The sequence below is a fragment of the Lytechinus pictus genome, chromosome 8 (assembly GCF_037042905.1).
Source record: "Lytechinus pictus isolate F3 Inbred chromosome 8, Lp3.0, whole genome shotgun sequence".
NCBI classification, from domain to species: domain Eukaryota; kingdom Metazoa; phylum Echinodermata; class Echinoidea; order Temnopleuroida; family Toxopneustidae; genus Lytechinus; species Lytechinus pictus.
The window spans coordinates 38,614,751-38,628,856 of NC_087252.1; the positions used below are offsets into that span (position 1 = coordinate 38,614,751).

Here is a 14,106-nt window from a genome sequence, read left to right on the forward strand (position 1 = left end):
CCCATGGAACACTACATTATAAAGATGACTGCACGTTCACTCTATTAATCTAGTAGTAGATTTATAAACGGAAATAAAATCTACAGAATAAAAAATAAGGAAGCTAAGTTTAGAGACTGAGTTTTTACTAAAATATATTCTGAGTATATCTTTTGAAGGCTTCCCAAGCGACCATATAATCTTTTCATCAGAGCAATAGGCTTAGGGACAGTATATGCCTATTAAGAAGTAAACAAGTCTTCTACGGAAAACGTGGTATTGCTATTACTTGTTTCACACGAATAGGAATGAGGGCTGTGGCATTATGCCGATGTGTCTGTTGTGTTGTTTTCATATTCCCTTTAGAGCTAACGCTTGTCTTGAATGGCTTCCATTGAGGAACTGACATGAAAAACATCCTGTAACCGTCATGTCTTACGTAGGAGCCCGCCGTTGTGTTGGTATGAGATCATACGAGAGGATGAAGGCAGCCTCGGACGGTGTCTTACTGAACGACGGGGAAGGATTGATGGTGTGGAGGAAAGGGAAAAAAAACGGAACGGAAGATGAGGGATGATGCTCTTCGAGATGAACTTTGGTATTTGAAGAATGGGGGAGGAAGAAAGACAGGAAGAGGAGAGAAGGGGAAAGAGGGGGAGGAGGGCTAGGGGTTATGGAGGGATGGAAAGAGAGAGATGGGAGAGTGGGAGGAGTAGAGAGAGGAAGGAGAAGAGAGAGGGAGAAAGAGATGAAGAGGGGGAGCAAGAGGGGGAAGAAACCAAGGGGGTTACATGGAGATGAGAGAGGGGGAAAGATAAGTGGAAGGAGAAAGGTGGAAAGACAGAGAGACATAGAGAAAGAGAGAGAAAGAAAGAGCGAAAGAAAGTGGGAGAGGGAGGGAGGGAGAGGGAAAGGGAGGGAGAATGGTCTGTGGATAGGGGCAAAGAAAAGAACAGTGTGATTATCCCAAAATCTTGGTTCTATAATCGTAAATGTCTGTGTGTTTCATCTACATGTATATTGTTTGATTTTCTTTATTGCACAGCACCAAAGATAATCCAGTTGTCGGAATAGAACCAATACAAATAGCATAACTATTTAATAAATGGAATGTTTGTGTAAAATAGAAAAAGATGAAGTTGCGGATGATAAATGAGAAAGCAATCGTGTGTGGGAGAGAGGGGGATGAAATGTTGAAAGCAAAACACGTAAACATGCATTTAAAATAGGTGGTAAAAAGGAGGATATAATGAATAATTAAGGTGAAATAGAGAGATAGAAATTAAGGGAGTGTAGGTGGGGGATATGGAATATGCAAATGAAAGAAATAAAAAGAGAAGTTGTGGGAGTAGATTTACCCCGTACATCACAATGGAGGTCTTCCGTTCTCTTGCGTCACCATGGTAACTGAGTGGAAGATAGATTTCGCTACGAGGAGGAATATTGCGTGTAACTGAGCTCCGTGGATGGACATGATAAGGCACATTGAAGGAATCTCTGCACTGCACGTGACGGATGCTACCGATTACAACACATTTCTCATTAGATATTCCTTGCTTCCCTCGGCACAGGATAAATTTGTGTAACTTTACATAGTTTGGGGGTAATATGTAGAGAAGCACATTATGTTTTTTTTTTTTTTATTCTGGCTTATACCAAGATATTCATTACCTATTGGACAATGTTAAAGGGATACTTCAGGCTGGAAATATTCATATCTCAATAAATAGAGTAATGTTCACAAAACAAAATGCTGAAAATTTGATCAAAATCGGATAAGAAATAACAAAGTTATTGAATTTTAAAGATTTGCATTATTCGGGTGAAACAGTTCTAGGCATGTCTTCATGAATATTCAATGAGCAAATTGATGATGTCATATCCCCAATTGTTCTTTGTATTTTATTATATGAAATTCGGTTTATTCAAAAATTTTCTACCAAGAACTAAAACAAATGGATTGACAACTGTAAGTTGTTTATTACTTTATATTAGATAAGTAGATGGAGTTATAGATAGATAGATAGATAGTTAGTTAGATAGATAGATAGATGAGTGGATGGATGGATGGATGGACAGAGGGATGGACAAACAGACAGACAGATAGTTTGATTGATTGTCAGATAAGTAGCTAGAAGCATAGATTTAAGAGAGAAATGACAGAGAGAAGTGGCATGAAGAGAAAACCCAAATGAAATGACCACAAGTACATCAGATGGGGGGAATGAGAACGAGAGAGGGATGCTTCGGAGATGAAGATGAAGAAACGGGATGGCAGAGCGCAAGGGAAAAAAGTACTTGGCATGCCGTAATTTCAATTTCACTGAAATGTCATCCAGCAGCCGCACATGTGCACTGTCCTAGTTTTTTTTCTCTCTCTCTCCCCGTTGAAGATGTGGAGAAAATTGACATTTAAGGAGGCGCTCTGAGGTCATAGGCATGCAGGCAGCTAGCCCGACTGCTATGCAAAAAAAAAAAAAAAAAAAAACTTCTCGGGAATGCTGGGGGGAAAAACTTCTTCTCTTTTGGTGCCCTTCAATATGCTAATGATCCGACGGAGCAAACGCTGATATGTTGACATTACGTCATTCAAGTGCAGAACTGTGGTCTCCTTTTGCTTTAGGCCCCAAGCACTGTGCAGTTTTTAGCAGGCAGCATTAAATTAATGTGTCTGCACTTTGGTGTGTTGGCTCCGCACAGATTGATGCCCTTGTTATTCAATATAAAGTTAGAGCTTGTAAAACTGTATGAGGTAGCTAAATTTTAGTGATTGGAATGATGGTTTCCTTTATTCAGCAGACTTCATTGTGTTGGAACTGTTCTTCTTATGAAGTAAAATGTTTTTTTTTTCCAGTTCTAATCTAAGTAGATGACGTTTGTTTAAGTAAAAAGGAAGAACTCTTACTGATTTCTTCTACATGTACTAACTGAATCTTCTGCTACTACTATTATTACTACTGCTGCTATATACTACTACAACTGTTGCTGCTACTACTCTTACTACTTCTACTACTCTTACTATACTTCTACTACTCTTACAACTACTACAACTGCTGCTGCTGATTCTGCTACTACTCCTACCACTACAACTACAATGAATATGAATATGGAAGAATATTCACTATAGTTATATGTAGATTGTTTATGTAGAAATGAAGACTGAAGAAACTATGAAAAACAATATGTGTATCATAAAACCAAGATCAAAACAAAATATAGTGCAAACTCATAGATAAATCCCAGGGCTTAGCAGACAGTTTTAATCACTGTTCCTTGTGTGAAATAAGCAATGATTGCGTGACATTTGCAAAATGTCAAAATACTCAATTTAAGATCATCAGGCTGTGTGTGACCTTCAAAGAAGACCTTTTTACTTGCCTGATGGTATTAAGTTTCATTTGTTTGGCATTTAATTTAAACCTAGCTTCTCCTCAGTCATAATCTTTTCTGGGTGAAATATAGACAACATAAATCAAAGATAATTTGAGCATTTTGTTCTCTTTCTTTTTTAAAGTTCCCAAAGTCCCGCCTTTTTAATGAAAAATATTTTTGTTCCAACTGAAAATACATTTTACTCTGAAGAAGAGCTATTTAATTGTCTTTGTTTAAAAACAAAAGGACAAGACAGGAAAAGATGCTGGTCTGAACTTCTGCTGATAGAGACATCCCAAAGTTGCTTTGATCTATGTTACAGCGTTTTATAAACAATAATAATTATAATAATATAGGATTTGTATAGCGCACGTATCCACCTTGCTAGGTGCTCAAGGCGCTCCTATATTATCCCGGCTAAGCTAGTCTACCGATTCTGGTGGGCACAGCTTTGTGAGGAATTACTTCCTGCCGGTACCCATTTACCTCACCTGGGTCGAGTGCAGCAGTGTGGATAATTTCTTGCTGAAGGAAAACACGCCATGTCTACGATTCGAACCCATGACCTTCTGTTTGAAAAGCGAGAGTCAGAACCACTAGACCACGACGCGCCCATAATGAGTATACATTTTTTCTTTGACGTGTTTTATAGAGCCTCGGTGAAAGAGATAGCCCAAAGTAGCTCAGGGGAGCATTTTCTGAAAGGACTTGCCGGACGTTTCATCCGACAAGTCTCATTTGATCAGACAGTTAGTTACCGTAGTACGAGCACTTCTCAGCCAATCAAAATCAAGGAAAGTTGTCATGTCTGACAACTTGTCGGACAAAAATGTTGATGAAACACTCCCCGGACATCTTTTATGGTGTCCCATAATTAATATTATATTTTTGTTCTTGATGTGTTTTTGCAGAGCCTTGGTGTTGTGCTATATGTCTTGGTCTGTGGTGCCCTACCCTTCGATGCCAACACTCTACCACAACTCAAGGAAAGGGTCTTGGCTGGCAAGTTCAGGATACCATTCTTCATGTCACAAGGTAAATCAAATCATAGTAATGTTGATTTAGGGGGACATGACGTTTGCTCCTAAGACAGTTGATCCAGGCTTTATTTTTTCCTAGATGTAGGGTTAGGGTTATGGTTGCAATCAGGGTTTATGTTATGTTTTAGGTCAGGTTGGGGGTAGGGTATAGTGTTTCTAATAAAAGTAAATCCAGGGTTGAAGTTAGTGATTTGATTAGTGTATGGAAGTTATGGGGGGGGGGGGGTTCTCGCTGGAGGAAATGTCATGGTACCGATTTTAGACATGGGGTTAAATATCTGTGTGTTTGTATTATTTTTTCTATTTATCTTGTTTTATAAATTTGGAAATAAATACTTGATTGATACCACATTAGCCCTTACAATTTACCCTGTCCGTTCTCCTCTTACCGGACTTATCCCTTCCTCACCAAGCAAGAAATACCCTGAACCTACTTATTCTACAATTCTTGCACAAAGTGCATCTCTCTCGCACGGCCTTAATGCAATGCAACTAAACATTTTCTGGACGAGATATATACATTACATTTGAATTAAGTACAGCTCTATATACGCTGTGGATCTCCGAAACAAAGGAGGAAGGATACAGAAGAAGAAGATACTTTGAAGAGTTTTGTCACTGTACCAACTACTGTTCATACAATCATGAGAGTTCCTCTGTGTTGATGAATTCAATCTGCAGTGGATAGCCCAAAAATATGGAGGTAGATTTTCCAGTGCTGAGAGAATAAAAGTTGAATTTCTCAGCATAATTCTTATATGGAAGATTCTGTTTTTGGAGCTTCGATCTGTTTCAGCTGACTTACCATCAATAAAGGTTGCTATAAATCAATGACGACCATGCTCGCAGCCATTGAACTTGCAAATTTCATTGGCTTGTATCAGTAGTTTGAAACGTGCAATTGATGGCAATTTAATGAATGCAATCGATTGATGGCAAAGTGACAAAACCGTGCCAAGCAATCTCTTGTGCTTTTCGCATGCAGTGAACCTGACCTCTTCCTGTTCCTCCCCATCCAGAATGCGAGCACCTGATACGGCACATGCTGGTCCTCAATCCGGCCAAGAGGCTGTCCATCGACCAGATCAAGTCCCACAAGTGGTTTGCGGACTGCGGGGTGCCTGCTACCCAACCAGTCAGCCCCGTGACAGAGATCCCCAAGCCCATAGGAGAGTTCAACGAGCAGGCTCTGAGGCTGATGCAGAGCCTTGGAATCGATCAGCAAAAGACCGTAGATGTAAGAATCTTGCTTGTCTTTGATGGACCGCCCCTTAAATTGGTCCATTTGTAATTTATACCCGTTTAATAGTCCTATCCCCTGGACCTTTTCAGGCAAATTTCATTTTTATCTGCAACCAGTTTATTTAGTAATCCCGAGTTCAAACTGCCATGAACTTCCCGTTAACGTTGTCATATAAAACCTATCCTGTTAGTTTGCAACAAATTCTTTTATCTATAAAGATTAAATGTATGTGGAACATCTTTGTTTTTTAAATGTAAATTTAGTTTCTCTTGGGGACAGAAACTTTGGATTATAGATAGGACACCACGTACCTTACCAATAAAATTTGTGGCTTTTTTAGGGGTGCTAACTCATTATTTTTCACATGTTTTTGATTGAAAATTATTTTTGATTGTGATTTTTAATTTGTTGGATAAATTCAATTCAGTAGAGAAATATTTAGTTATTCAACAACAACAAGAGATTTAAGATGATAAATTTGATCCTATTCATATGTTACTAGATATTTTTATTTAAAAAAAAATGTTCAATTCTTTTCTTCTCTTGACAGTCATTACGGAGAGATGCCTATGATCACTACACAGCCATATACTACCTCCTAGTTGAGAGGTTAAGATTACATCGATGTAGTTTTCCGGTCGAAGGTAGAGTGGACAGCCGCAGCCGCAGACCAAGTTCAATCGCGGATCATGCAATAATGAGAACTCACGGTGGCAACCTCACGAACATTACTCCTCACCAACGAAACAGTAATGCACGGAATGCCATTCAGGTCCAACAACAACCTTGCGTCAACACCTCGCAGCAGATGCTCGGATTCCGACCGATTCAGCCAATACAGCAGCCTACGCAACAGATGGTGTCGGAGTCGGCGCAGTGTGCTTTGCAACGGAAGAGGAAAGAACCTCCTCTTCAACCGACCACATGTATATTTAGCGAAGGGGAGATGGTTCCGGTTCCTCCAGCTGTAAGTGGGGCGTTACTTGAGCCTCTTCCAAGGATGAATGTCAGAAAGGTGCGCTCAATGTCCCCAAATCATATGGTGGTGACTTCCATTGATGAGGGTGTAGAAGCAGACTTGCCAGAAAGCGAGAATGAAATGGAGAAGGTCGAGTCAATCGAACATTTCAAATCGCAGAGAACGCCCTCGCTCGCAGAGTCGTATGATATACCAACAAGCATGGCGCCGAGTTTGAGTGATTTTGGCATTGAACCTCAGGAACTGTCCGCTTCGTTTGATTCGCAAGAGGAGATGGAAGTTGCGCAGAGCTTCGCCCATGTTCAAGCGCTCTCAGATAGACTGTTCCCGTCAAATTGCAATTCACCTGATCTGACGCAGCAGCAGGCAGAACCAATTATCCCACCTGCACCACCACAGGCAATGTTCCATCATTCGGCATCGCTCGACCGCTCTGGAAGCCACTCGCCTGTCAGCTTCCGAGAAGGTCGACGAGCCTCTGATGGGCTCATTGCGCAAACAGGACTCTCATATAGACAGGTCAGTACAACTCCATTAGCACAAGGACACACAGATGCTAGTTTAGACAGGCAACTGAAAACAAATGTGAATATGAATTCGTGTAGTCTTGCAGCTGATCATTCTAATCAATTACAAATAGTTGGATTCAGTGGACAGCAGCTAACAGAAGTCAGCAAGGACAATTCTGACTTGATAAATCTTCCGTCCTGCCAGGTGGAACAAGAATCCGTATCGTGGCGCCGCTTTCCGGCTCAGGTCCAGTCTATGGAACGGCGGCAAAACCGCATGCACGCCATGAAGCAAGGGGGTCATACCGAACCCCCTGGACACCTCACACACAGTGCATCCCTTGCTGGCAAATCAAGTCTTGAGGATATGCCCAGGGAGTTCCCGAACCAGGTTGCACCGAATCAACGCACCTTACAACGCACGCTCATGCAGCAAAGGCTGATGCAGAAGCGCCAACAACTCCAGAAGCAGTCGCAACTCAGCCAACAGTTTGGCAGGATGCAGCTGGAGCGGCAGCCCAGCTTTGAAGGGCGCCCTCCCGCTCCCAATAGAACCGACTCCTACAAGCAAGCGCAACAGCACCCCGTTCTTCCACAGTACGCAATCAACGACGATTCCTCGTTGAACAACTCGCTTATTCAATGTCACAATGAGTTCAACCAGGCAACATCGCTGGGCAGCAATGCCCCTCTTCATTATGATACAACGTTAAATCAGGTGCCGCAAAACTTTGAAGCGCCCTCATACGATGATAGCATGGACACCTCGGACGTCACTGTGCCAGTGTCGCAAGCAGGCAACAATTTTTCATTCACTCCCTGCTAGCAGTGACTATGCCACTATTTTGTGGATCCATAGCTCATTTTTTAGATATCATTTTAGAAGTGCTGGCTGGTACAGCGATTTTGTTTGGAATTTTGTGAATCGATGATGATCTTTATTTTTTTGGGTGTAGACCCTCAATAATTTGAGGTATGTGGATATTACGTGTATATGCCCATGTATCCACAGAGTGTACTTATTGAAGAAAAGATTGTGTCGTAGAAAGTGGAAACAATTGCCAGAATCGGTGCAATTTCCAGTAGCCAGGGATGGCTTGAGAAGAGATCAGATGAAGAAAACATATTTTTTGGTAAATAATATTTTGAAATGTCATTATATCATAGCAATGTTGATAGGAGAAATGTTTTATTTTAACCAAGCAACCATACCAAAGTCAGTGTTCATTTATCTCGTTGATGAAAAAGAGACAATGTATTCCTCAAGAAATTTACTCTTGCCAGGGAAAAAAATCAAGCAGGATTTTGTCATGTAGGAATTGATTTATTTTCTATGTGAGGTAGAGAATATTCAAATATGTGTTAGCCATGCTAAATCCCTGCCCTATTTGTTTCAGTCCTTTGCAAGAGATGTTCTGCTAGTAGTATTTCATGTTTGACAAGGAATGGGATGGACTGAATTTGCATCTGTAATTAAACAGCCTGTGAAAGTGTCACTGTTATTAGAATTCGATGGGGGTTTGCGAGAATCCGTTGTAAAATTCTCAATTGCAAGTCTTGATTGATTTTAGTTGTTGAAAATGAATGTACACTGTCTGTTGCAAAAACAGGCAAAGGGGGCGTTTCACATGGAGTTAAGTCTGAATTATAGTCATGCTTGAGTTCTAACACGAGAGTTAACACATAATCTCATATCCCATGAGCATGGTCTTTGTATTGCAATGGTGCATTATTTTATGAATCCATGATTGCCGTGGTCTCATGGTTACGAGTCTCGTCTCTCAATCAGCAGGACGTGGGTTCGAATTCCAGCCATGGCGTGTTTTCCTTTAGCAAGAATTTACCCACATTATGCTGCATTCAACCCAGGTGAGGTGAATGGGTACCCAGCAGGATTAATTCCTTGAAATGCACCGAGTGCTCGAAGGCTGCTTGAGCTAAAGCTATGGTAATGATAATAATAATATTAACAATGCGCCTTAGAATAGATTATCTCTATATAGATGGCGCAATATAAATGCCTCATTATTTAGACCACATGCAATTTCGAATTTAAGAGTGATGATTAATCAGACTTAAAATGGCTTTGTGAAACACCCCCTTCAATCGATGGCAGGATATATGATGGATCCAGACTTGACTAAAAATTGATTGCAATTTTCTCGCAAATCCCCTCAAAGTTTGAGAATGGCAAACGTTACTACTAGAGTAGCTCTAAACAGTCAGCAGTCAACCGATGTGCAAAAGCTAGCTCTTTGTTTGTTTTGTGAAAAAGGTGACCCAAATCATGCTGGCCAGCTCATCTCAAAATAGACATTGCAGAAATAATTAATGAATAGTCTGACTTAGAGGCAATTTCTATTGGACTGTTGATCTTGTTGAAAGTAGCGACCTATGGAATTAAGATTCATTTTTGGTCCTCATAAATAAGTAAGACTAGTTTACTTAGCAATTTATGTATGCTGCCCAACTAATTTACACACTGCCTGCTCAATATGCATTAGAGCTGAATATTTGTCAGCACGAAACACATTTAAAAAATACAATTTTGTGAAGAAAACAGTCACATTGATTCCTATATGAATACCGTATTTTAGTATCCTGCTTAAGCAAAAACAAATGAGAAAAGCCATGTATTATTCAGTCTTAAAGTTTCTGGGGGATCCCTTGTGAGGGCTTGATTTGCCTATAAAAGGCTACCATATATAGGAATATGTATTGCAAAGCTACGTATGCTGGAGCTGAAATAGTTTATTCTATGCATACAATTACAATATGCGAACTGCACTCTATTTTTCACTGCTCTATATTATGTTCACACATCTGTTTACTAGACAATAGGCATTACTATATCCTTTCAATGGTGTTCATAGTAAGTTATATTACCTGAAAGTTTAGTAAAGTTCCTCTTGTTAAAGATAAGATCACAGCTAAGCATCGATCGTCAAAGCTTGACTTCCATTGTCTTTAAATTTTGAGAGGGGGTAGATTTTTTATCATACTGTGCCGTCCATTGAAAGTCCCATATTCTGTATCAGTGGATAAGTGATGCTTCACCATTTCAGAGGACTCAGGAGTAATTAGTTTACAAATAATACACATCTTGAAGGAAAGTAGTAAGGATTATGGGCACAAGGCACCTTCAGAACAGTTCCAACACGCCCGAGGCATGGCCGAGGGCATTTAGATTGTTTTAATGGTCCCAAGTGTGAGTAATTACGGTAATGCCCAAGCAGGATGATGAGTATGAGATGTTTTATTAGATGGGGATCTGGATCTTCTAACAACAATCATTAAATTTCAATAGCTCTTGTTAAAATAGATATATCAGGCCCCCATCTGACAAAGAGACGGGATCAGTCACAGCCATTTGCGAGACAGGGCCTAATAGCAACCAGCTCATCCACCGCTAGCCAATCAGCATCACGTATTCTGATGTAGCACAATAAGAAAGTCTTTGATTGGGTATAGTTTTAATGTTCGATTTTGGGATGATAATGCACTCAAATACAACAACGTTTAACAGGCACAGAACATTGACCTGCCAGTAAGAAACTCATGCAGTTGCTGTCTGTTTAAACCACTTCATTTCCCATTATGATACGTTGATACCATGATGAAATGGATTCGTGTAAAAGTTGCATTTTCAAAATAACTTTGTTACACTGCATCTTAGAAGAATATCGTACATCTGTTTTCAGGCCCATTTGGGGGCCACGGAACAAATTAGAAAGTTGGTGGAGTGGTTGACCATGAACATAAAATAAAAATTTGATGGTTATTTTCATCTTCATGTACATGGATCCCATCGCGTTACCTACCCCCCCCTTTTTGTTGTGCTACCACTGCTGCTCTATCATACACTGCACCTCTATGGGTGTGTAGTATAGATAATAGTTTATCCATCTCAGCCCCTTAGTTGTTTAGACACGCGCTTAGAGACGGCCATTCGGGATTATATACCAAACTTTGTGACAAAGACAGAAGACGTCGTTACTGATAGCATACCGAGAGGCAACAGATTCTTTACATTGATGTTTGTCATAACGGCTATTTTGGTGCTTTGATTTTGCTGGAGTAGACATATAGCTTGCTCGAAACAGTTGCCATTTTATTTGTAACCAAGAAAAAAAACGATGATTTATTTATTGATATATTTTTAAAGCGAGAGAAAGAGAGAGAGAGAGAGAGGGGGGGGGGGGACTTTGAGTTCCCATGTTCATAATGTGTTATATTTTTGTGTGTTGTTTGTACGAGTATGTGGTACAGCTTATCGATCGTTTAGAAAAAAGTCGGCGCGAAAGGAAAGTCTTGTTTTTTATATCTGTGCTGCAGTTTTATTGTAATGTTGTAGGTAAAATAGGCCTATTCTGGGGAGTGTTTCATGGTACATACCGTCAGTGATTTTCACTAATTTAATTACTCTCAGCCAATCAGAATGCTTGGTTTGCAGTAGCATATAACACAATAGTCAGTGAAAACCACCCATTTGTTTCGTGCAACCTCCCCCGATTTCAAGAAATTCCACGTTTCCACCTTTAGATCAGTACTCGTCCAAAAAAAAAAACTCTTTGTGAAACCGGTAACGTGGAAAGCTTGGATAGTCATTTTTATGTTTCGTTATACGTCTTGCTAATAAGCTACATGTATTTATGAAAAGATGATATAGGTTCTGTGAATTACCACAATGTTCTATTCATTGCTGCAGATATGTTGCCTATACGCTGTGTTCTGCATATTCTTTAGCAATGATTTGCGAGCCTGATATACACGATAAGTTAGTCAACTGCAAAAAATAAGAAAATAATATTTATGTTTTGTCTCGACAATTTCGATGGTAGATATGTTGTACAAGCACTTATCGATGCAAGCCACACTACCATGTAAATAGGATTGTACATTTGACGAAATGACAGGTATCTATGTTATAAGACCTCTTTTTCGAGAGCCAAAGAGTTTATGTATTCAGAGGTCAAACGTTGGATATGCCACATCATAATTTTGCATAGGATCGCTGTTATTTTTGTTTTTATTTGAGATTGAATTCGACAAAATTTATTTGAAAACTTTGAAGCTACTGCAGTTATAAGAAGACAGTTTTTGTGTCCCTTGAGTTGTATTTCTCATTGAATTTAATTACTTGCTCTAAAATATCCAATGGGACCATGGAAATCCGGTCAACACATGAATTACACGTTTTGCATAATCTTGTCTCAAAAATTGCCTCCACGAATATTTGACTTAGGAAAGGTCAACTTAAGCAGGTTAACTTGTACCTCTTTTAAGTTGAACTTCTCCTAAATCAGTCAGATTTATATCATCCAAATGCGAGTAGACTCGACTAATAAGGCTGTCACAAGAACCTTATGTCATTTTTCTGATGAAAGGAAAAGCATGAGTTGATTATGATTATAATTGATTTACAGAACCGAAAGACACTGGCAATCAACAACAAAAAAACGGTTTCTTATATAAGTTCAACCTTCTAGATATCGCAGTGACGTAAAAGAAAGCTATTTTTGTAATGAATTGAAAATAAGATGATGGAAGGGTAATTGTATGTCTTCATGGCATAATTTTTTTTTATGAACAAATTGTTGAATAACTGTGAAAAAGAGAGAAATGTGATTACGTGGAAACAAATTATTGAAATTTTTTAAAATATTAAGTCTGCTCCGTGAGAGAATTTGACAAAAATTCAATCTATATTTTTCGAAGGGTTATAAAAGAATCATATTTAATTATTGTAGTATACAGTATTTGGCTTCTCTAAGATACCATAATTAATATTCAGAGATCAGTGTATCACTGCCACTTTATTGGCCAGAATTTTGATTGAAATTACTTTTATTTTCATGTATGTTTTGTGTCCTTTTTGTAGGAACAGCTAGCTTAAAAGCAACTCAAATTTAGACTATTTTCCAGTCGTATATTGTGCATTAATGTACTTAAAGTAAACATAATTAATTGAAATTGAATTGTATTTGTTGAAATTTAATACTTGAATAAATCGCTAGTTTATTTGAATAGTGAAATATTCTTGTTGAAATTGGAGATGTGTTTGAAGCCCTGCAATAGTATTTTTGAAGCAGATTGTTTAATATTTTGACTCTCTGCTATGAATAGTTGTAGAAAAATAAAATAACTACCTGAATTTATATATAGTCTTGCCGACAGAGGGAAGTGGTTCGATTCAGTGTTAGTGAGTGTAAGTATTGTACACATGATATTTATTGTTCAGAGAAATAGCGTGTTAGAAAAAAAAGTGGATTTAAATGTTAACCACAAAAGCAGCTTAATGAATTATTGAAGAGATGGAAAAAAGGTGCACATATTTTGAGAAGATGAAAACTTTTATTTTGATGTTTGAAAAACAGTTTTCTGTTCTCTTTGAATATTTGTGGGAAGGAGTTGATACCTGCGCGTGTTTGCCTAGAGGAGGCATTGTAAATAAAAAGAGGCCCAGCCGCTCGTAGGAGGGGGTCAAGGGTTTGAATTAACTTAAGAACTATTTGTTGGAAAATCACAATTTTGTGCGCAGAGTAAAATCAAGTAACAAGGCAAAAAGATTATTTATGTGTGGAAGTAAGTTCCCTAGGGCTGTGCATTATTTTATTAAAAATCTTGTGATTTCAGTGAAATTTTCAGTTTGTCTGTTGCTTTTATAGAAGTGTAGTTTATTTGTTGTTGGAGGTGGAGTGAAAGAGTTAGGGCAAAGAGGCAAGAGAAAGAGGTTGGGTGAGAGAGAGGGAGAGAGGTAGGGGGGGGGAAGAGGGAAGGGGAGAGAAAGAGAGACTAGGACGAGGAGACTGAAAAGATAGAGAGGGTAATGGGAGGGAGAGAGAAAGGAGAGGGGGGAGAAAGGGCGGGGGGAGGTGAAAGGATGACTAGGATGCGAGAGTGAGGAGGAAGTGGAGGGGGGGGGGGAGAAAAAGACTGGGGAGAGGGGGAGAGATAAAAAGGGGCAGAAGGGGATCTGGGCCC

The 14,106-nt window shown here is 39.3% G+C and overlaps 1 protein-coding gene across 1 annotated transcript; it reads left to right on the plus strand.

Moving 5' to 3' along the window:
* Positions 1-652: 652 nt before the first annotated feature.
* On the plus strand, positions 653-13,763 carry LOC135155306 (serine/threonine-protein kinase SIK2-like). The gene is made up of 5 exons (XM_064104260.1): positions 653-864; positions 4,004-4,100; positions 4,263-4,386; positions 5,411-5,628; positions 6,185-13,763. Exons 1-5 carry the CDS (start codon positions 653-655, stop codon positions 7,946-7,948), a joined length of 2,415 nt encoding a protein of 804 aa, XP_063960330.1. The 3' UTR covers positions 7,949-13,763.
* The last annotated feature ends 343 nt before the right edge of the window (positions 13,764-14,106 follow it).